The sequence below is a fragment of the Saccopteryx bilineata genome, chromosome 11 (genome assembly GCF_036850765.1).
Source record: "Saccopteryx bilineata isolate mSacBil1 chromosome 11, mSacBil1_pri_phased_curated, whole genome shotgun sequence".
Taxonomy (NCBI): Eukaryota; Metazoa; Chordata; class Mammalia; order Chiroptera; family Emballonuridae; genus Saccopteryx; species Saccopteryx bilineata.
The window spans coordinates 46787228-46811260 of record NC_089500.1 but is presented as its reverse complement, the minus strand read 5'-3'; the positions used below and the strand labels follow the sequence as shown (position 1 = coordinate 46811260).

The window sequence follows — 24033 nt, the reverse complement described above, 5'->3', positions numbered from 1 at the left end:
GGAGGTTTCATTTTGGAAAACGACTATAATGACTCTTTGTATATAGTACTGCAGTTCACTAAGCCATTTAAAGGATTAATGCCTACTCTTCTACAAAAGGGTTCATTCTATGGTCCTATTCTTTGGTTGAAGGTCAGAGATTTCTGGGAGGCTGGTATAATGGACAAACTGGCATGGTGGAAGGGAAGCCATCATGAGTAGGGCCAGGAGGAGCTATGTCTAAGTAGCTGGTTATTACTCAGGAGCAAAATAATGTCCAGCTATTACCTCAAAGAGCATCATTTTACTTCAACAGAAAGAAAAAGGACTCCATTTTCTTTCTCTCTCTCTCTCTCTTTCTCTTTCACACACACACACACACACACACACAGGAGGCAAAAGAAAGATAAAGAATCCGTGGATTAAGAGATTTAAAAGACATATCAATTGCAATTTTTGGACTGTGTCTGGCTCCTGAGTCAAACTGTAAATATCAGCCAACCAACCAACAAACTGACAATTGGGGAAATGTGACACTGATTAAATATTTGATAATATTTAAGAATTATTGTTAGTTTTGTTCAGGTATGACAACAGTACTGTTTGTTTTTTAAAGAGACTCTGCCTTTTAGAGATATTTACTGAAATATTTATAAACAATGTCTGAGATTAATTTTAAAATAATCAGCATTGGGAGAGATGGGGAGTGACACTGATAATAAAGACTATCCCTGCCTGACCAGTGGTGGCGCAGTGGATAAAATGTCAACCTGGAACCCAGAGGTTGCCAGTTCGAAACTCAGGGCTTGCCTGGTTAAGGCACATATGAGAGTTGATGCTTCCTGCTCCTACCTCCTCCTCTCTTTTTTCCTCTCTCCTCTCTCTAAAATTAATAAATAAAATCTTTTTTAAAAAAAGACTGTCCCTAAGTTGATAATTAGCTAGATGATGAGTATATATGGGGGATCATTATACTCTTCTCTTTACTTTTATATATATGTAAGTTTCTATACATTTCTTAAAGCTAATTTACCAATTCATTGGGAGACTGGAATTTGACAGGGTCTAGAGAAGCGTGGGATCCTTGGCTAAACCTTGGTTCAAAGATTCTGCTTCACTCCAGGCATCGCAGACTCAGGGATCACCCTAGTCTGGAAGTTGCAGGGGCGGGGGTGGCGGGTACGAGGCATAAAGACCTTGGACATTCACTTCTGTCTGTTACACTCCAAAAGAAAAAAGTGTCACTCTGTAAAACACATCCGTGGGGTAAACCGACCTGGGAACGTGTCACAGTGCTAAGCAACTAGAAAGGGTGCTGCCTTTGAACAGTTTGTGAGACATTAATATTCAACCAGCTGCAAAGGCGAATGGTCAGGTTCGCCTTGAGGCACTGAGGCTTCAGTGTAACATGAATAGGCATTTCCCAGGAGCTTCTGAATAGAGAATCTGGGCCTGTTTATGCAAGGTCTGACTTTAAAAAAGTGAGGACTTTAGAAGATTAAGGAGAAAAAGTTAGTGGCACTCTGTCCTTTTAGGTTCATATTATGGGGCAAAGAAAACAAAAGGAAAATACTGTCCATTGAAGCACAACTCAGAAATTCTGCTGGGTTTTCTGCATTGATTCAGGTTTCTTCCTTTAGTAGGTCAAGTCAGACCTTCCATGCTAATGTAAGAAACGTATTCTTTTCCTCTTAGTTTATGTTTATCAGATTCTTTAAAAGGTGGCTAAAGCCTATTTTTCAGAGTATCACTTGTAAAAGCTGTTCATGTTCAAATAAATATGCTCTTAAGGAGATCTGAAAATTGAAATGACAGCTAAGTCAATTACAAAATTAAGAAAAATATTTTATATCTCGTGTGTTTGTTGATTTTAAAAAATAGTTTTTGGACAATGGGGTAGGAAATCTAAAATGCCAGATAATAAAAATTTTGGAGTTTATTAAATTCAGTATCACCAGAACAAAAAATAGAAATGTTACTAGTAGAAATGAATCTAAATATATACATGACATAAAATTTCCAAAAATTCCTCAATGTAATTGTAAGCAACACAAATTATAATAATATGGTTTAAAAAAAACAGCTGGAATAGGGAGTTAACAACAAAATTTTACAGATTTTAGGAGAGCATTCCAAACCAAACCAAACAAACAAATGAAACCATCACCTAAGGAAAAAAGTTTCTGAAGGCCTCTTCAGTGGGGAGAGCCATCAGTGATTACTTCTACGATCAGAGTGATAAAAGTCATACTACAAGTTCAGCTGCCTAAGTGGTTCAGGAGAACACAGTTACAGGGCCAGCTGGGAGTATATCAAGGAATCTGAAGGCCAATATGGCAGCCACCAAGTGATGGAAATCGACTTCATGGGGTTCAGACAAGCCTTCGTGCTCACAAAACCCCCAGTACTCCAAGGAGGTACTTGTATCCTTTTCACTGCAGAGATCAGTAGGCAAGGAAAATATTAAAATTCACCTGAACTAATTCTTTCGTTCATTCAACTTGTGGCAAAATATGATAAAAATAATCAAACATTGATATGAAAATGTCTATGTAGATAATAGTCCTCTGAAAGAAGTAGCTGGTAAGACCATTTCCCTCAGACACTGTAGGAAGAAAAAAACCTTACCCTCCCATTGAAATTCCCGCTGCCAGGAAAGGAGCAGAAGGGTACAGCCTGTGCACGTGGTGAATAACTGTCTCCAGATCTTCAGTGTTGGCGCAACAGTAAGTCCTTGGCGTCTGTAAGCATTAACAAGTACAGCACAACATGTGAAATTGTGAGGTTCATGATTTGTATAATGTAGAAAAGTAGAGCAAGTCATAAATACGGGGAAATAACCTTTGTTTGCACATATTATGAATAATAAAAATTTCTTATTTCTCTATCTTGCAGTACACATATATGTTATTTCAAGTCAATGCTATTCAAGTTGGCACTAACAAAGACTTTGATTGTGCAAGGGAGGCTTGACAGAAATGGGCAAGACCAATGCAAACACCTAAAATTAAATGGATACATAGTATTACACGGTGTGTTCCTGACTAAACAAGAACAGTCAATATAGGAAGAACAAATGGAAGATTACACTTTTTTTTTTTCTTTACAGAGACAGAGAGAGAGAGTCAGAGAGAGGGATAGACAAAGACAGACAGACAGGAATGGAGAGAGATGAGAAGCATCAATCATTAGTTTTTTATTGCGCGTTGCAACACCTTAGTTGTTCATTGACTGCCCTCTCATTATGTGCCTTGACCGCGGGCCTTCAGCAGACCAAGTAACCCCTTGCTTGAGCCAGCGACCTTGGGCTCAAGCTGGTGAGCTTTTCTGCTCAAACCAGATGAGTCCGCACTCAAGCTGGTGACCTCAGGGTCTCAAATCTGGGTCTTCCGCATCCCAGTCCGACGCTCAATCCACTGCGCCACTGCCTGGTCAGGCGGATTACACTTTTTAATAGAAAAAAAAAAACATGTATGCCTGACAAAGTAGTTCTTTATTTAAAAAAAAACAAACAAGCAAGCAAACAAAATGGCTTTCCAATAATGTCACAAAAAATTAATTTGTGGCTCATTTCTAACTGGAGAACTGTTTTCTCTATCTAAAGTGCTGTCTACCAATGAAGGAGTGTGGTTTTTCTGACACAGCCTTCACTCTAGATAAAGCAATACATAGTCTGATCTATTAATTAAATATTTTTTTAAGTGAGAGGAGGGGAGACAGTGAGATGGACTCGTGCATGTGCCCCAGCCGGGATCCACGCAGCAACCCCCATCTGGAGCCGATGCATCAACCAAGCTATCCTCAGCGCCTGAGGCTAACACTCAAATCAACTGAGCTATTCTTGGTGGCCAGGACTGATGCTTGAACCAATCGATCCGCTGGCTGCAGGAGCGGAAGAGGGAGAGAAGCAGGAGATAATGGGGGAGAGATGCAGATGGTCACTTCTCCTGTGCCCAGACCAGGAATCAAATTCGGGATGTCCAAATGCCAGGCCGATGCTCTATTCACTGAGCAAACCAGCCAGGGCCAAATATTTCTTTTTAAAATAATAAATACATATTGCCCCAGCTGTACCACACTAAAACAGACACTTAAAATGTTAAAATATTTAAAGCTGATTATGCTTCAATATCTAATGCATTCAAACAAATCGTTTTCATGTGAACTTCATCAACAGAGGCTCTGTTTCTAGTAGAAAATCTTCACAGATGTGGTAGGAGAGGGCAATCCTGTCTGTAGAATATGTGTGAATGTGTGCATGAATAAAGTTTATGTGAAATAAAAATTTAATAACAAGGAGAGGAATCTGGTAACATTACTCTAATAAAAATACTGAAATCAGTTATCTGCACCACCCCGATTACAATATTCCAATAAACCATGATTACAGTAAACCATGATCACAATATGAAGGCATGTCATCCACCATTCAATCACTAATGAGTAGCCTAAAAAAATGACAATTTTCAATATAATCCTTCCATTTAAACTCAAGGCTAATGATTGCCTAGAATCATCTCTTTGAGATCTACAAACATGGAACTCTTCAAAGGATAAATGTTAACCTAACAGTATTTACAATGACTAACATTTATTGAATAATTAAATTTTGTGTCTGCAAAACCACGAGGGAGATCCTATTATATTTATTTTATAAATAGGAGATTGAGTTCAGAGAGGTTAAATAACTCCTATAAAATCTGAACAGCTAAGTCAAGCTACTTTTAAAAATACTGTGTGATTAAGTGCATTTGAGTGACATAAATTCAATGTAAAATCTAAATAGAACAATATCTATACTATGGCTCATTCATAGTGACCTGAAAATTTCCCACAAAAATTCGGGTGAAAAAAATCATTTTTAGTTGGCAATTTTATTACATGCGAGCCTCTTCACACTGCATAGCTTTAAAATTTCTGAACTGTTCATGTACAAGTCACCAAAATGTACTCGTTACACAAGTTTTAAATGAAGTATGTGTGCACATGTATGTACACACACACACACATACACACAACCACACACAGAGTTAGGGTACAAGAAAAATGGCCTATGGAAAATTATTAGGATCAGAAAACCTGAGTACCAGGAAGAACTATAGATAGCACCTGTTTCCTTATTAACACATGATAAAATTGAGGCTCAGCAACGTTAAGTAATTAGCCAAAAGTCACAAGGTAGCAGAGCCTGGGTTATAAACCTGAAATAAATAAACCAATTAAAAATATATAAACTCATTCTTACAAAAAACTGGGATTTTAAGAGGTATTTAGTAAACAAATTAATATCTGGTACCCTCAGATGATGGCACTTATTTTTCCCTAAGTGTTTTTCTCTAAACAGATTACAATAAAATTGAAATTGATGATACCGGTGCTGCTCACAGCCGCCAGACGCGGAAACTCAGCAGACGCAGGGCGCCTCCAGCATCGCCGACTTCCTGCGGGCTGCTCCCTCGGCTTCCGTTAAGGCACTCTCCTGTTTCCCTCCCGCTCTGCCTTTCTATTTCCTGCCCAGTTCCTGTCATTCTTCACACAACCCCAAATGTGGATATTCACTTCCAAAAGTTTTGTCTTAGGCCTGAATCTGCTGCTCTGGTTAATACGCAATTCCTGAAGGTCTGTATCTTCATCTCAGAAGGGCCTTTCCTGTCTGTATAAGGATGTGAGAGCCAGCAGCTCCTATGGGAGGTAATACCAGGAAGCACCAGTAGGGGAGTGGTGAGGTGAGTCAGGAAGGGTAGATAGTCAATAGAGAACATGTTACCAAAGCAGTATGTGGCTTTGGGCAACTGGGACTCAGTCCTCTTGGGGCACTTTGGGAGACTGTGTTGAATATGGCTCAAAATTATCCCAAACAAGTGGCAGGTCCCTTCAGCCATTTGGTTGAAGGCTGTTCCTGGATGAAGTTCCTTGGCACTTCTGGTTTGCCCTGAGCACAGATCCAGAAGGCTCCAGTAGCTAGAGAGATGGGAGTGCTTGCAGTCGGAAGCAATAGGCAGGCATGCATAGGAATGGCAGTGCTGAGGTAAGGCTGTGGCAAGGGTATGGCACCAACTGTCTCTGCTACCAGGCTTTTTTCCTTCTCACTGGGACCACTGTGATAACCTCTTAATTAGTTAACTCCTGGCCTTTCCTGATAACCATCCAAAATCGTATCTCTTATGCACTGTCATATTAATCTTTCTACAGAACAGTTGCAGCATTAATTATGACAGCATTTCTGTTTAAGAGTCTTGATGAGCTTTCCAACTGAATTAAGGACAAATTCCTCTGCCAAGTGTTCAAGGTGTTTAACAATGTGTCAAAGCAAACTTTCCACCTCTTTATTTTACTATTTCTCCATACGTATGGATTCGGGCCAATGGGACAGTGTAGTTCTTTTGACTACTAGAATTCTTAATCTCCTTGCCACTTGTGTCAACTTCCCCTGTCAAGTATCCTCCTCTGTCAACTCTGTTGAAATTATCCCTTGAATAAATCTCAGGCAAAAGGTAAGGCGTGGCTTTACCTTGGACTTGGTCTCCAAGACCTCACAGCTTTTCCCATTGTCCTTGCTAGCCTGCTCCTGGCCTTACTATCTCTGAGTCTTTCTCTATTACTACTGATATTTTATCTCTACCTCTCTCTTGACAGTCAATTAATACTTATCAAATCGAACTGAAACACACTGGCCAAAACATGAGAAGATCTGATTAGAACTTCTGATGTGCAAAGCTTTGCGGTTATATCACGCGATGTCTTGCTACTTGATGGGCTCCAACAGGACATAACATATGCCTGCTTTCTTCACAGGATTTGAGTCCCCTTAAAGAAAGGATTCAGCAAGGACACACAGCAAAGACGCTTAGGGGAACAATACATTGAATTGGTAGGCCTGGCAAGACTACTAATGCAACCAGGCACTATCCTATGGCAGTAATTCCTGTCTTTTTCCATGCTTCCGGACCAGAGGTGGAGTATCTTACACCTAATCAGGAAAGGGGTAAAGGAAGACCTGGCAGGATTCAGCTGGGTAGTGAAAACCCCTTTTAGAGAGAGATTGAAAATGGGAAATCTGGAAAAATGCAGAAAAATCTAAAAAATAGATAACTTTTCAGCAGATGTCTGGGCATAAAAATTTTTATGAGTTAGAATAATATGACAATAAGTATAACCCTCATTATTCAAATTGTTCAACTGAAACTATGATGAGAGAGAAACAACAGTAATTTGCTTAATGGCTATAGTGGTTAGTTTAAAAAATAACACTGAAAAGAATCATGAAATAATATATATATATATATATACACATATATATATATTTTTTTTCTTTTAATGAGAGAAAGAGAGACAGGGACAAACAGACAGGAACTGAGAGAGATAAGAAGCATCAACTCGTTGTATCACTTTAGTTGTTCATTGATTGCTTCTCATATGTGCCTTGACTGGGGGACTCCAGCTGAGCCAGTGATACCTTACTAAAACCAGTGACCTTGGGACTCAAGCCAGCGACCATGGGGTCATGTCAATGATCCCATGCTCAAGTTGGTGACCCCACACTCAATCTGGTGACCCCGTGCTCGAGCTGATGAGCCTATGCTCAAGCTGGTGACCTTGAGGTTTCGAACCTGGGACCTCAGCATACCATGTCAACACTCTATCCACTGCACCACCATCTGGTCAAGCTAAAATTAATTCTTAATTATTCATACATAATAGATGAGAAAAGAATAAAGAATATATTTTCTATTTATTTATGAATAATATCTAATTTATCCTTAATCAACTTCTGAAAAGTAGACAAACTGATTTCTCTCTAACCTGAAAGAGAATTTTCTTGTCCTGGTTTAGAAGTAATTAAAAAAATATTTTTTTAATTTATTGATTTTAGCAAGAGAGGAATGGGGTGGAGGGAGAGAGACAGATAGAGACATCGATCTGTTCCTGTATGTGCCCCGACTAGGGATCACACTGGCAACTTCTGTGACTTGGGACAATGCTCTAACCAACCGAGCTATCAGGCCAGGGCAGTAGTCATTTGTTTTAGAGTGCAAATTTTATTTAAAAACTTTTTTTGGTCTAGAAATCAATTTAAATTCACCCTCTTAATCAGGTAGCCTGACTTTCTCTAGCTATTCTGGGAGGAGGGTCATTTGCTAATCTTCAGTAGAAGTCATAACCCAGAGCTCTTCTCTTAATGGAGGATGAGGGGGTTTGCCACATAGTCAATATTGAATCAGGCCAGCTAGGATTTTCTTTTCTGTCCAGCAAAATGACAACTAAAAAAGCACTTAAATGTCTTTTAAAATATCATTTAAATTCATGTTATCATAATGTCTAATAATCACCAGATGTTTACAATATTTCATTTTACAGTTATCCTCTCTCAAGTACTTAAAAATATGTACTCATATATGTGAAAAGATGTAAACACTGGGATTCTTATGTGGATACAGCCCCACTACCACCACCAAAAAAACAAAAATCCTTTTACAACAGCACTGATTATATTGTTTAACTGATACCTACAGTGTTTTTATTGTTTTCTTAAATGTTTTATTTATTGATTTTTATTTTATTTTAAAATAAGATGAGGGAAGATAGAGAGACAGACTCCCACATGTGCCCCAACCAGGATCCAACTGGCTACCCCCATCTGGGGCCGATGCTTGAATAAGCCGAACTATCCTCAGTGCCTGAGGCCAACACTCAAACCAATTGAGGCACTGGTTGTGAGAAGGGAAGAGAGAGAGAAGGGAGAGAGAAAGGGGGGAGAGAAGCAGATGGTCACTTCTCATGTGTGGAGATTATTAAGACAAATTACAGATACTTTGACTCCCCACCAGACCAAATGAATCAGAATTTCTGGGGAGGGGGTCCAGGGATCAGTCTTTTTTTTTAAAGCTTCCCAAAGGATTCTAATGTGCAGCCAGGGTTCTTGAAGAGAATAAAGAAACAGGGTGAGAGAGAGCCAAGAGAGTAGGAGGCTGCAGTGACAAGAATGATAAAACTTATCTAGAAACTTGGAAAGAGGGAAATCTGGTTCTTCAGGGATTCCTTGCAGTGCATGGGAAAGTACAATCAGTCTCACTTAACACGATCAATAGGTTCTGCATATTTCAGCAAAAAGGCGTATAACATGACCAATATTAGGCTAATTAATACAGTTACTGTATTTCCCAAGTATAAGACACACCTTAATTTTGGGGCCTGAAATTTGAAAAAAAAAAAGTATTACATAAAGCTATTAAACTCAAGTTTTATTTACCATAAAGTTCCTACAACTCCTCATCTGTGCAAAAAAGCCAGAAATGCAAGTAAAAAAACTACAACCACTGTATAAGACGCACCCAGATTTTAGACCCCAAATTTTTCGAAGGGTGTGTCTTATACATGGGGAAATACGGTAAGCTCCTACGCATCTCATCAATGCTATAATAAAAACGACTTTGGATGATATGTTTTATTTGAGGACCTGATGTATTGTCAAACATCTCATACCTATAGGGTCATCTGGAACATATTAAGCTTTCAATAAGTGGTAGCTAGCTATTAAAGTCATGTTATTATTATTCCTAAAATTAATTATTGAATTAAATAATCTTTTTCTTTTATTTGAAAATTGTTTAAATACAGAGAATTATGAAACCCTTTGCGAAACCACCACTTACAACAGTTGTGATTATGGAACTGGACCCATCAATGCTAGGAGGAAATACTAAAAGATTCAATGCATTCATACCCACATCTGGCTGAGCTCCACCTTTCTGAGTTGTTTTGATCGGGGTGGAGGGAGGAGGAAGAGGTTATTTTGGGAGCATTTAGCAAAGGGGAGACTTACATGGGACCCGACTGATAGATACGTGAATTCCAAACTGCCCTCTTGATGTTCCGCTTATCTGTCAGACCTCTCACCCTTACTGGACTATCGCCCCTGAGACAGAGGAATTCCAGAAAGCTGATCAACCTGCCCCAAGAAGAAGCATTCCAGAAAGCTGAAATCCTAAAACTGTAAAAGGGAACATACCAGAACTTTTGCCTCAGTATCCCCTCAGGCCCTCCCAAACACTATATAATTCGCCCCTAGTCTGTAACCGTGCTCTTCTCCCCGGGAGAAGTGCCCGGCAGGGTTCCTTTCTTCCTTTCTTTTTTCTTTCTTTTTTTTTTTTTTGTATTTTTCTGAAGCTGGAAATGGGGAGAGACAGTCAGACAGACTCCCGCATGAGCCCGACCGGGATCCACCCGGCACGCCTACCAGGGGCGATGCTCTGCCCCTCCGGGGCGTAGCTCTGTCGCGACCAGAGCCACTCCAGCACCTGGGGCAGAGGCCAAGGAGCCATCCCCAGCGCCCGGGCCATCTTTGCTCCAATGGAGCCTTGGCTGCGGGAGGGGAAGAGAGAGACAGAGAGGAAGGAGAGGGGGAGGGGTGGAGAAGCAGATGGATGCTTCTCCTGTGTGCCCTGGCCGGGAATCGAACCCGGGACTTCTGCACGCCAGGCCGATGCTCTACCACTGAGCCAACCGGCCAGGGCCTCCTTTCTCCCTTTCAATAAAGCCTGTTACTCTGGTCTCTTTTGGACTCCCATGGATTCCAACACCAACAGTGTTCAGTAGGAAGGCTTTGTGTGTGGGAAAGGGAGTGCTTGAAGGTACTAGTTTGACGACTGGTTTTTGCCCTGGCTGGCCCTTTCCTGCATGTTCCTTCTCCCTCAGATCATGAAGGATTTCCTTAATCCCTTCTGAAAGCCTCCTTCAGAAAACAGGGTTCATGAGAGGAAAGAGCTCTAAATCCTTCCCACCCATTTGCTTCCATGAAAAAGCGAAGGTGGAGAAGCTCAGTGAAAAACAAGAGCTGATTTCACTAGATCTGAGGCCTTAATTAACCACTCATGATCTAAGCTTGAGGCAAGAAGCTTCCGGTTGAAAACCCTCTTTATTTCAACCTCTGGATTTTCACCGACTGGACTTAAAACCAGTGCTGAAAGGCAGACATTCTACTGGACAGTGTGAGCTCCTGCCCTAAGCCCCACTGATCAGCTCTATGCCTGCCACTCAGTTCTCCAGCGGCATCCTCATCTATAAAATGAGGTTTTAGGGTTAGAGAGGATCTCTCGTCAAGATGAGATGAGGTGCTGATGTCAAAACATAAATGAGCCTGACCTGTGGTGGTGCAGTGGATAAAGCGTCGACCTGGAAATGCTGAGGTCGCCAGTTCGAAACCCTGGGCTTGCCTGGTCAAGGCACATATGGGAGTTGATGCTTCCAGCTTCCCCCCCCTCTCTCTGTCTCTCCTCTCTCTCTCTCTCTCTCCTTCTCCTCTCTAAAAAATGAATAATAAAAAAAAACATAAATGAGCTTGCTGCTTCTCTCACCAAGGGAGTATTGCTATGAAAAAAAAAAAATCAGCTTACTTAAACAGTGTGCTTGGAACTGAAGTTCATTATATTCTAAACAGAATATAATGTCCCTCATCTTGTCAGGGACTGGTTTCAGATAGTTTGCGAAGTGGAAGTTTGTCAACACAAACACTTGGAGCAGAACGGCTTTAAAGTATCCTCCAGCACCTGCTCCCCCTGTTGGCCCTCCTTTACCTGCTGAACCAGGCTTCCTGGAACTGGAAAGCGCCTGAGGGAAGCTTTTCTTGAAACCGCTTCACGAGACATGATTCACATACCAGAAAATTCACTCATTTAAAATGTACAATTCGCCTGACCTGGGGTGGTGCCGTGGATAAAGCGTCGACCTGGAATGCTGAGGTTGCTGGTTTGAAAACCTGAGCTTGCCTGGTCAAGGCTGCTTCTCCCCCTCTTCTCTCTCTCTCTCTCTCCATCCCCCCGCCCCCCACCAGCCTCTCTAAAATGAATGAATAAATAAGTAAAGTACAATTCATGGTTTTTAGTATAGTCAGAGTGGTTCAACGTCAACTACAATTTTAGAACATTTTCATCACCCCTGAAAGAAAACCCTTACCATTAATGGTCACTCTCCCTACCCTTCAGCAACCACTAATCTACTTTCTTACGGTGTCTGTAGATTTGCCTATTTTTAACATTTCATGCCAGTGGAATCATATAACGTGATCTTTTGTGACTGGCTTCCTTCACTTAGTATAATGTTTCCCAGGTTCATCCATGTTGTAGCATGTATCAGTTTTCATTCTTTTTTTTCCCCTAGGTGAGAGGAGGGGAGATAGTGAGACAGACTCCCACATTGCACCCCAACTGGGATCCACCTGGCAGCCCCATCTAGGGCTGATGCTGGCGTACTGAGCTATCCTCAGGGCCTGAGGCTGATGTGTTCTAAGGAGCCATCCTCAGCGCCCAGGGCCATGCTTGAACCAATCAAGCCACTGGCTGTGGGAGGGGAAGAGGAAGAGGAGAGGAAGAGAGAGCGATGGAGAAGCAGATGGTCACTTCTCCTGTGTGCTCTGACCTGGAATCAAACCTGGGACATCCATAAGCCAGGCCAATGTTCTATCTACTGAGCTACTGTCCAGGGCCCCTTTTTAAATGCTGAATAATATTCCATGATATGGACATGCAACATTTTATTTATTCATTTGTCCATTGATAGGCATCTGTGTTCTTTCTACTTTTTGGTTAATATGAATAATGCTGCTATAAATATGTGTATACAAGTTATTGTATAAACATATATCTTCATTTCTCTTGGGTATATACCTAGGAGTAGAATTACTGAGTAAAACAGTAACTCAGTGTTTACCGTTTGAGAAACTGCCAGACTTTTTTATTTTTAGTTTAAAATTTTTTGTTAATTACAGTTGACATTCACTATTATATTAGTTTCAAGTATACAGCATAGTGGTTACACATTTATATAACTTAGGTAGTGATTTTCCCCGATTAGTCTGGTATCTGCCTAGGGCCAGACTATTTTCCTAAGTGGCTAGGAGGCTTTTCTTGCTGGGCCTAAGGACACAGAAGTCTGTATGACCCTTTGACCAAAAGGAAGGGACACTGTTGTGGACTGTAAATGCCAGAAAGCCATTGTAGATTCGAGGCTTAGCAAAAGGCTAAGTTCTCCCCCCTTCACCTCCATATTGGCTATTATGCTGAGTACTTGCACCCACTTCACTTGCTTCCTTAGGTTGCTGGAAGCAATTTACATGCCCTTCCTCTGACTCTTTGTTTTCAGATGTTTGTTGATTTCACTAATGCATCCTGTTTATGCCTTGAGAGAGTTCCTGTTTTAGTCTTGGATGTGTAACTTTGTATCAAGGACTTTCTTGATTTGCATATGGCTATATAATAAAGCAAACTGGGGCTATGGGGCACTCGGACATTGCCATCAGTATTTGAAGAGTCCTCTGGGTCCCATTTTTTCCTGATGAGTATGTTTCCTTAATTCCGCACTGTTATTAGGAGCCACGCTGGTCCGCGGCAGGACACCTACATACCTTTCAACAAACTCAATTTTGGCTAAGTTCTTTGTAAAGTATCATTCCTCAAGTAAGCTGGGAACATGATATTTCACAAAGTAATCCAAATGTTAGAGAGTTTGTGGATAACTTTCTGGATTCCTATCCCTGAAAACCAAACTGCAGAGAGCAAGAAAAGGTACCGACTACTCCAAGGACTCCAAGAACCCTGCAGGAATATCTGAGGATCAATCTACTGAGATGAGAACTATCTGTCTCCTATGGCTAACATGATGGCTTCTCATTTCCTAGTGAGCAAGATTTTTGACTTTCCCTCAATGCTGCAATGACTAATTGGAAATGAAGACAATGTGGTGGTGGGAATTTTCTACTTTACTGCTTTGTAGGAGCCGTAGTAACCCCTATAAATCCTAAAGTATATCACCAACATATTTCAGCAAAACTTTTACTTTTGCATTTTTCCCACTCCTAGGAGAACTGCTTACTCTAAATTCCATTTCACCTTTTCTAGCTCTTTTGGACTCATTTCAGTTAGAGTCAGTTCCTTCCTATTTGATCTTTGCTGATTCATCTGCTGTTCTTTTTTATGCCTAACCAAAGGTTTTACTTAATCTGAGTCTGGGCTACATTGAATCCTTTCTGGAACAAGGTGAGGTATAAATAAACACAGTGTTCCTCTGGTCTGAAACAGTAATTGTTCATAGCTCTAAGGCAGAAGGAAGAAAGTTATCAAGGGATCTAAATCTCAAAGCTAGCTCTAATAATCAATATAGTGATCTATTAGGGTACAAGAAGTATATATTAAATTATAACTAATTAAGTCCCTTAAATTTATTTTTAAAGCAGTTTTTTTTATATAATTTTATAAAAATTATATACTTATAATTACATTGTGGTCATTTTATTTGTTATTCTTTCTTAAATTAGATCACATTGGCCTCTTTGATATAGATGTTTGCTGGGGGTACTTGGTCATTAGAACTCAACCCAGTGCCCTGTATCAGAATCCAGAGACCAAGTTACTCTTATGCCTCCATTTAGAATTCAGTGAATTATTTAAAATTTTTTTTTAACATATATTTTTTTAATTATTTTTATTTATTTATTCATTTTAGAGGAGAGAGAGAGAGAGAGAGAGAGAAGGGGGGAGGAGCAGGAAGCTTCAACTCCCATATGTGCCTTGACCAGGCAAGCCCAGGGTTTTGAACCGGCGACCTCAGCATTCCAGGTCAACGCTTTATCCACTGCGCCACCACAGGTCAGGCTTTAAATTTTTTTTAAAAGTTTATTTATATGTGATCCCTTTGCAAGAACTCAAAGTATTAGAGATTTTTCAAAAATCCAATTAAAGTTAATGGCTAAAAGTTATTGGGTTGTTGTATTCTTTCAAAGTAAGTTTTCAATTAACTTTAAATGCTGAGGGTAGAAGGTTTTTCCAACTTCCTCCTTCTCATTCATTGTGTTCTAAGATGTTTTCCTACCCTTTACGGTGGCTCTACACACTGTCCCTAAGCAACCTCAGTCACTCCTGAGTTCCAGTTCCACCTGGACACCACAATGTTTCTTTCCGTAGCCTGTACATCACTCCTGAGTGCCAGTGTGGTGTATCTAACCATTTACTAGAAATTTCCACCTGGATGATCTCAAAGTACCCTTGCCTGACCTGTGGTGGTACACTGGATAAAGTGTCAACCTGGAATGCTGAGGTCGCCAGTTTGAAACCCTAGGCTTGCCTGGTCAAGGTACAAATGGGAGTTGACACTTCCAGCTCCTCCCCCTTCTCTCTCTCTGTTTCTCTCTCTCTCTCTCCCTCTCTCTCTATTATTTCTAATATGAATAAAGTCTTTTTAAAAAGCAAAAAAAAAATAAAGATAACCATAAAAAAATAAAGTAAAATAAAAGCACCCTCAACATCTAAAACTGAATTTATTTTTGTTATTCCAAGCTCTCATAAATTTCCTATTTCAGCAAATATCAGTGCCTTTTATCAGTCTGCTTAGAAATGTTAACTCGACTCCCACATAATTAATTATCTTTCTATCCCTAAATATCCCTCATTTTTGTTCTCTCCTCTTCCTGCCTCTTACTTCTGCTTTCAAACTCTGCATAGGTCTATAGTAACTATTTTCTAACTGGCCTCCCAGACTCCAGGCCCCTAGCCCTCCATTTCTTTTTTATACATTGCTTTAAGTTCTCTTTCTAAGACATGACCATGATCAAATTAATTTATATGTCAATTATACCTCAATGAAGCTAAAAAAATATATTTCTTATGTCTATGGTTTGATAACAGGTTCCTGGGGATACTATACATGTCTCTTCAAAAGTTGTTCCTATCCCTTCTAGAAGAATTCCTACTACTTCTTTATTATATGCGGCTTAAGTGTCTGTTTGTCGCCGATAGCTTATTGGTTGCTTGCGTAACTGTACTAGCGAATGGGGTGAAGTTGCCACGGCTGAACGCAAATTGAGCGTGTCAGGGGGAAGGTGAACATTTGTTTGCATTGGCAATCATCTGCTTTTGAAACAATTTAAGGCTGAACGCAAATTGAGCGTGTCAGGGGGAAGGTGAACATTTGTTTGCATTGGCAATCATCTGTTTTACATAAAAACTACGTCTTAACGTAATTTCTTTTAAGAATGCCTCCTAGAAAATACAGCACTGAAGAGGAGAGAAAAGGAGCTAAAGCTGCACAAAAATGGCTTTCTCAACAAAAAGAAACCACTGAGCAGAGAAAGACAAGGCTTGCTTCAGTTGCAGAGCAAATGCGTCTTTCTTGGCAAAATAAGACTGATGAGCATAGAGAAACAAGGCTTGCCTCAGATGCAAGACAAAAAAGCCTGTCTCGACAAAATGAGTCCCTTGAACAAAGGCAGGAGAGAAATGCAATGACCATCAATAAGTCTCAGGGCCAAACGCTTAAGCATGTTGGCATTTTTTTACCTGAGCCTGCATTTGGACACGGTCAACTTTATGTTGCCTGTTCAAGAGTTCGTGAAAGAACGGACGTAAAATAAAAAATAATTGATGGTCCTCTGCAAGGCGAGCTTAAGAATGATGGAAAGATCTACACAAGAAATCTTGTGTACAAAGAGATCTTTGACATGGAATTAACATTTTATTATTTAAATCACGTTTATTTATTGAGCTAGCGGTGGCTCTTAAGAAATGTATCGCCAGTGGTTTCCTTCATTGCACTCTACTTTAAGCAATTAAGCAAGTAGAAGGGGGAAACCCCGTAGGACACTAAGCAAAGGGGCGTCCTCGCCGCCTGCCCTGGGTAATTCAGTTTGAATTAGCAGACACCTTTGCACAAATCATTTTAATTACAATTTATAATATCTAGAACAGTGGTCAGGCTTCGTATGACCGCCAGGCTTTCTAGTCCTAAATAACGGGAGTATAGTATAATGGTCAAGAACATAAGCACAGGCCCTGGCTGGTTGGCTCAGCGGTAGAGCATCAGCCTGGCGTGCGGGGGACCCGGGTTTGATTCCCGGCCAGGGCACATAGGAGAAGCGCCCATTTGCTTCTCCACCCCCACCCCCCTCCTTCCTTTGTGTCTCTCTCTTCTCCTCCCGCAGCCAAGGCTCCATTGGAGCAAAGATGGCCCGGGCGCTGGGGATGGCTCCTTGGCCGCTGCCCCAGGCGCTAGAGTGGCTCTGGTCGCGGCAGAGTGACGACCTGGAGGGGCAGAGCATCGCCCCCTGGAGGGCAGAGCGTCGCCCCTGGTGGGCATGCCGGGTGGATCCTGGTCGGGCGCATGTGGGAGTCTGTCTGATTGTCTCTCCCTGTTTCCAGCTTCAGAAAATAAAGAAAAAAAAAAGAACATAAGCACATAATCAGACTACCTGGGTCGTTTGGCTCTGAATTTCTTGGCTGGCTAGGCCAAGGTTTGTTTGTTTTTTTGTGATAGAGACAGAGAGAGGGACAGACAGGGACAGACAGACTGGAAAGGAGATAGATGAGAGGCATCAATTCTTCGTTGAGGCATTTTAGTTGTTCATTGACTGCTTTCTCATATGTGCCTTGATGGGGGTGGAGGGGCAACAGCAGAGCAAGCAACCCTTGCTCAAGCCAGCGACCTTTGGCTCAAGCCAGTGACCATGGGGTCACATTTATGATCCTACGCTCAAGCCAGTGACCCCATGCTCGAGCCAGTGAGCCTGCACTCAAGCCTGTGATCTCAGGGTTGGACCTCAGTCCGATGCTCTATCCACTGCACCACTGCCTGGCAGGCTAGGGCAAGTTCTTAACATATTTGTGTCTTTTTATCTTCCTCTGGAAAATGGGGGTGATGGTGGCTATGTTTAAATAAATCATTGGGTTGTTTCTCTTGTTGAATATGAAGCATGTAAAGACATAACTGATATATTCTACGGAGTCAATAACATTAGATAAAATGATCATCATTTATCCCTTTGGAAGTATGTACCTGTTATTCCATGCTCCTTATTATCTTGCTCTTTACGCTGATAGAGAGCTCTTTAGGCTTTTCTATCCCCTTCCCTGGTTCAATACCATAGCCTTTAAGATCCACTTCAAATCGACCTCCATGACAATGTTCTCTCACCTCCCCCTGGCTTTTAGTTACTCCATCCCTTTATGCTCTGCAGCCTTAATAAACCTTCCCACAGTTACACTTAGCACTGTATTGTACATATTTTTATGTATCTGATTCTCTCCTATAACTTAAGTTAAAGCTGCTAAGGCTTAGGATTGTGTCTAACAATATGCACACTCCTTATCCGACTGCCTTTTACACTGCCTGATTTAATAGGCATTCAATATGGCATTGCTGAAAGAACAACTCTTTGTCCCTCGCTTTATGGGACTTAATGGAGTTTACTTTGTAGCATGTTATTTTCTTGAGAGTTTAAGACCATGTCTTCCCATCTTTGTATCCTTGAAGCAAAAGCTGCTCAAAAACAATTTGCTTGGTCCAGGCCCACAGTGATAAATTCAAATCTTTCCCTTTAGAGTACCGACTATTTGTCTACAAGATTACTAAATAAGGAAATGTGGAAATTCACCTCACACTATTTATGTCCTGACTAGGGAGCTCATTTGGTTTAGAGCGTCTGTCCCTATATGCCAAGTTTGCAGGTTCAAGCCCCGGTCAGGGCACATACAAGGATCAAGGAATGAATGCACAAATAGATGGAACAACAAATTGATGTGGCTCTCTCTCACTCTTTCCCTTCTTCTTTCCTAAATACAACTATAAATTTAAAAAAGAATTTTTTAAACCTATTTATCATGAGTAACATGAGTAAGACCATAAACACTTTTATAACTTTAGCTTTTAAAATCATATTGATCTTGATTCCCTCCAATGCCTAAGTCACTTTAAAACAAAGAGAAAGAGCTCCTTCTCCTACGCCCATGTTCTCATAAAGTACTGGCATTAGTAACATGATTGCAATTTTTTATCTTCAGTATGACTGATTTATAGTCTTAATAACATTCTCTATCAATGATTCAGAAAAAGTGTTTCTTTCAATTCTGATAGAATTGCCTTTGACTTAAGTGGTGAGGGACTAATAGTTGAAAAGCTTTCAAACAATTTCACTGAGTGTAATATTTCTCATTCCAACTCACAGGTTTAACATCAGATAGAGGGATGATTTTCTAGGAGATGCAAAAACTTCTATCATGACAAAAAGACTGTAGGGACTAGAGGGAAAAAAGTTGAGTTAAAATAATATTTCCTCTATGTAAACTTTGACAGGCAAATAGGCATATAACACAGTCAATCCACTTCATGACAAAGTAAATTTCTTAAGTGAAAAAATATCACTGTGCTGGTTAATTTGTTTTGTACTAGTTAATTTTTAAAGAAAATATGTATTGCATTAAAGAAGATATAGGTAAAGATCTATTGATGTTAAAATATAGTAATTACATAAGTTAAGTTATAAAATAAAATGTTAATTTTTATAAAAATAGAAATCTATTACATATATGTCAAATATAAGATCTGAATGAACATAGACTAAGGGGTTTCCCCTGGTTGTATAATTATGGGTCTTGCAAGTTTCCTTTATTTTATTTTTTACTTATCTTTAGTTTCTCACAATAAGCGTGTATTGTTTAATATGAATTACCTTAAATAAAAAAGAAATATGCTTTTTATTATAAAACTAGAAATGGTTCCTTTAAAAATTAAGCTGTTATTAATTTAAATTTACTTACCAAGAGATTCTCCCCTGCCATACCTCGGTTGTTAAAAACCACACATCTAAAACCAGAAAAAAAAAAAGTATTATTTTCACACATGATACTTGCTCACAATATACTATCAAAATAATCTCACTAGCACTATTTTAGAGAAAAAGATTTTTTTTAAACCTGTGCCAAAGGCATGAGAATGCTTGATAATTTCATCTAAATGCATGAAAATACATTTCCAGTTCTTTAAATTCAATATATGAGTTCAAATCATAAAACTGTATATTGAAGTGATGTTAAAATTTCTGACCAACTGCAACACTGAGGTTGCTGGTTCGAAACCTTGGGCTTGCCTGGTCAAGGCGCATATGGGAGTTGATGCTTCCTGATCCTCCCCCTTCTCTCTGTCTCTCTCTTTCTCTCTCATTCCTCTCTCTCTAAAAAAAAAAAAAATCAATAAATAAAATATAAAAAAAAAATTTCTGACCAAATGCAGAATTTTTACAACTTCTTCTATGCATGTGGGTAGGCCTCCAATAAATGTTATTAAAACAATCATAAATACAAGTCAAATTTAATTATTTTTTGGTTTAAATTAAAAAAGTTCTCTACTTATTGTAACATTAATAAGTAACATTAATAAGTATTTATTCCAATCCTAAGAAATAGCTCTTGTTCCCTCAAGGCTCAGCTCAATACTGATACTGGAATTTTACCTGAGGTGAAAACATCGCCACAGGCAGCCACAGGCAGAGCTGAAGAGAGAGCCAGACACCTGAGCTGGTAGGAGAGCACAGCTGGGTATTCAGTTGACTTAGGGCAGGACTACCTGTGTTCTCTGTAATCCTGTTTGCTTCCCAGAGTCAATGCTCACATGTAAAGGGTTTAGTGCAGTGTTGGCTTATGGTATGTACACAATGACAGCTGTTATCAGCAAAGGTAGTTGTAATGCCATGCTAGCTTTAAAAAGTCATTCTGGGCCCTGGCCGATTGGCTCAGTGGTAGAGCGTCGGCCTGGCATGCGGGAGTCCCGGGTTTGATTCCCGGCCAGGGCACACAGGAGAAACGCCCATCTGCCTCTCCACCCCTCCCCCTCTCCTTCCTCTCTCTCTCTTCCCCTTCTGCAGCCGAGGCTCCATTGGAGCAAAAGATGGCCCGGGCGCTGGGGATGGCTCCTTGGCCTCTGCCCCAGGCGCTAGAATGGCTCTGGATGCAACAGAGTGACGCCCCGGAGGGGCAGAGCATTGCCCCCTGGTGGGTATGCTGGGTGGATCCAGGTTGGGCGCATTCGGGAGTCTGTCTGACTGCTTCCCCATTTCCAGCTTCAGAAAAATGGAAAAAAAAAAAAAGTCATTCTGCATTTAAAATGATAAACTTTCATTGAAATTTCAGTCAACTGCCTGACCAGGCGGTGTCGCAGTGGATAGAGCGTTGGACTGGGATGCTGAGGACCCAGGTTTGAGACCCTGAGGTCGCCAGCTTGAGCACGGGCTCATCTGGTTTGAGCAAAAGCTCACCAGCTTGGACCCAAGATCGCTGGCTCGAGCAAGGGGTTGCTCGGTCTGCTGAAGGCCCGCGGTCAAGGCACATATGAGAAAGCAATCACATATGAGAACAACTAAGGTGTCACAATGCACAACGAAAAACTGATGATTGATGCTTCTCATCTCTCTCTGTTCCTGTCTGTCTGTCCCTACCTATCCCTCTCTCTGACTCTCTGTCTCTGTAAAAAAAAAAAGAAAGAAAGAAAGAAAGAAAGAAAGAAAGAAAGAAAGAAAGAAAGAAATTTCATCAACTATAACCCAGATATGTATTTTATGTCATCCTTAAACAAAATCCTGACTTGTGTCTGCACAGGTTCTCTTTGATTTAGTCTGTATTCATGTCGATTAAAATTCATTTTGATTTTGACTTTGTTTACTTATCCAATCAATCACAGCCATTTAAAGTTCTAATTCCTTTCTTTCAGGGTGCTGCTGATCATTGCGTGGCTTCTAAAGCACTGATGAGCTGCCTGCCTCACAAAACATTCCACAACTCTGACCCTCTTCCCAGGGGAGTGAGATTTCAATGTGATATTCAGGATATGTTTCTGTAAAGGAACTCTTTCTTGCATCTGAAACATCACACAGAGAATTCTGTTAGGCCTAACTGAAAGAAAAAAAAGTTTTTAATCTCAGAAATCTTATTTGAGAAAAAACTATACTTTTTTTTACTTTATTGACTAGTCAAAGAAAGATCTTCAATATACTATAAAAACATGCAGAAAAGTTAGCATAGAGTCAGTTAGCTCATAATGTTTTCTTGTTAAAAAAATGGCAAGACAGACTAGACATAAATAAAATTTGTTAGCCACTTGTATTTACTTGCATTAGCACCTAAGTTACACAGGAATTGGGGCAAAAGTGAATTGTGACCTTGACCCTTGAAGCTCCTAGTCATTCTGGAAAGAACCACTTTTAAAGTGCAAACACCACATAAGGATAAAAATGGCTCTGGGGCAAGACATCACCATGTGACTGCCACTGAGAGAGAAGAGCAGAACTTGTGAGGGGAAAGAAAAAAGATGATCTGCAAACTCATGAAAAAGCAGTCTATACACCTGGGATTTTCTTCCAAACTGCAGACTGGGATATTTGCACTTTTCTTCAGGAAACTTTGAAAAGTGGATCACAGCTCTGCTATCTCTTGCTAGAGGAGGAACTGTACTGACTTCTCCACAGGCCTTAGTTCCTGACAACGTTCAGTCAGTAGCAGTGATCATTGTCTATCCTTCTAGTCTTGCAAATGGGGCAGAGAGATGAAGGGTGAAGGAGATAAGCGGCTACAGAGAAAGGCAGAATGAGGGCTGTCACTCATCCCTTCCCCCGACTCTAGTGTCTTCTTTGAGTTAACCCCTTTTCTGTGCTGACAGTCATCAGGGAACACTTTACATATAAAGCTATAAGAGGTGGTTGTGAAATGACAAGAAAAAAAATCTGAGTTGTTCTAAATTAAAAATGAAGAGACATAGCCCTGGCCAGTTAGCTCAGCTGGTTAAGAGCATCATCCTGAAATGACAAGGTTGTGGGTTTGATCCCCAGTCAGGGCACACAGGGGAAGCAACCAATGAACATACAACTGAATGGAAGAACAAATGAATACTTCCTTTCCCCCTGCCCTCTCTCTCCCTTCCTCTCTCTTTAGAAGAGAGAGAGAGAGCGTGAGAGCGCCTGACCAGGTAGGTGGTGGTGCAGTGTATAGAGCGTTGACCTGGGACAGTGAGGACCCAGGTTCAAAACCCTAGGTAACCAGCTTCAGTGTGGACTCACTTATTTTGAGCGTGGACTCATCTAGCTTGAGTGCAGGATCATAGCCATGACCCAGTGGTCGGGGGCTTGAGCCCAAAGGTCACACGGGCTTGAAGCCCAAGGTCGCTGGCATGAGCAAGGGGTCACTGGCTCAGCTGGAGCCAGCCCCTGTCAAGGCATGTATGAGAAAGCAATTGATGAACAACTAAAGTGCTACAACTATGAACTGATGCTTCTCATCTCTCTTCCTTCCTGTCTGTCCCTGTCTGTCTCTCCTTCTCTCTCTCCTTTGCAAAAATAAATAAATAAGTAGAATTTAAAAATTTTTAAAAAGAGAGACACAAAGCAGCAGAGCAAAAACTAATAAAAGACTACTCAGACTCCTTAATGTATTGTATGTTGGAATTATTAAACTAACTTTCAGATGGCTATTTCTGAGACTACCTAAAAAAGATAGAAAAGCCAGGTGCAGCCCTGGCCGGTTGGCTCAGCGGTAGAGCGTCGGCCTAGCGTGCGGAGGACCTGGGTTCGATTCCCGGCCAGGGCACATAGGAGAAGCACCCATTTGCTTCTCCACCCCTCCGCCGCGCCTTCCTCTCTGTCTCTCTCTTCCCCTCCCGCAGCCAAGGCTCCATTGGAGCAAAAGATGGCCCGGGCGCTGGGGATGGCTCTGTGGCCTCTGCCCCAGGCGCTAGAGTGGCTCTGGTCGCAATATGGCGACACCCAGGAGGGTCGCAACATGGCGACGCCCAGGATGGGCAGAGCATCGCCCCCTGGTGGGCAGAGCGTCGCCCCCTGGTGGGCGTGCTGGGTGGATCCCGGTCGGGCGCATGCGGGAGTCTGTCTGACTGTCTCTCCCTGTTTCCAGCTTCAGAAAAGATGAAAAAAAAAAAAAAAAAAAAGCCAGGTGCAGTGGGAACCCCAGGAATCTCTGCTTTCTGTTTACACACAAGCTTTACAGCCTCTGCTGGCCCATCCCAGAACTAGTCTACCATCCCTTTGTCTGTATTTAATATAAATTCTTTTAGAACAGCTTATATCTTTCTCCCCACTATTTGATGTATAAAAATGCCACAAAGGACATGTTTGTCTTTTCTACTTAGTGATGCTGCTGGTGGTGTAGACTCCAGGCCCTCAAACCAGTCTTTTATTTTGCTAGAAATGGCATAATCAACCCTTTCTTTTAAAATGAAATTCAGTCTTTTTAAAGT

At 41.0% G+C, this 24033-nt stretch overlaps 1 protein-coding gene across 1 annotated transcript in view; it reads right to left on the bottom strand.

Moving 5' to 3' along the window:
- Positions 1–24033, bottom strand: part of ABHD3 (abhydrolase domain containing 3, phospholipase) — a 49792-nt gene that overhangs the window by 10367 nt on the left and 15392 nt on the right. The window contains exons 4-5 of the mRNA XM_066247256.1: positions 19557–19602; positions 2608–2720 (exon numbers count right to left, since the gene is read on the bottom strand). Of these exons, the coding sequence (XP_066103353.1) occupies positions 2608–2720; positions 19557–19602 (159 nt within the window). The remainder of the gene's footprint in view (positions 1–2607; positions 2721–19556; positions 19603–24033) is intronic.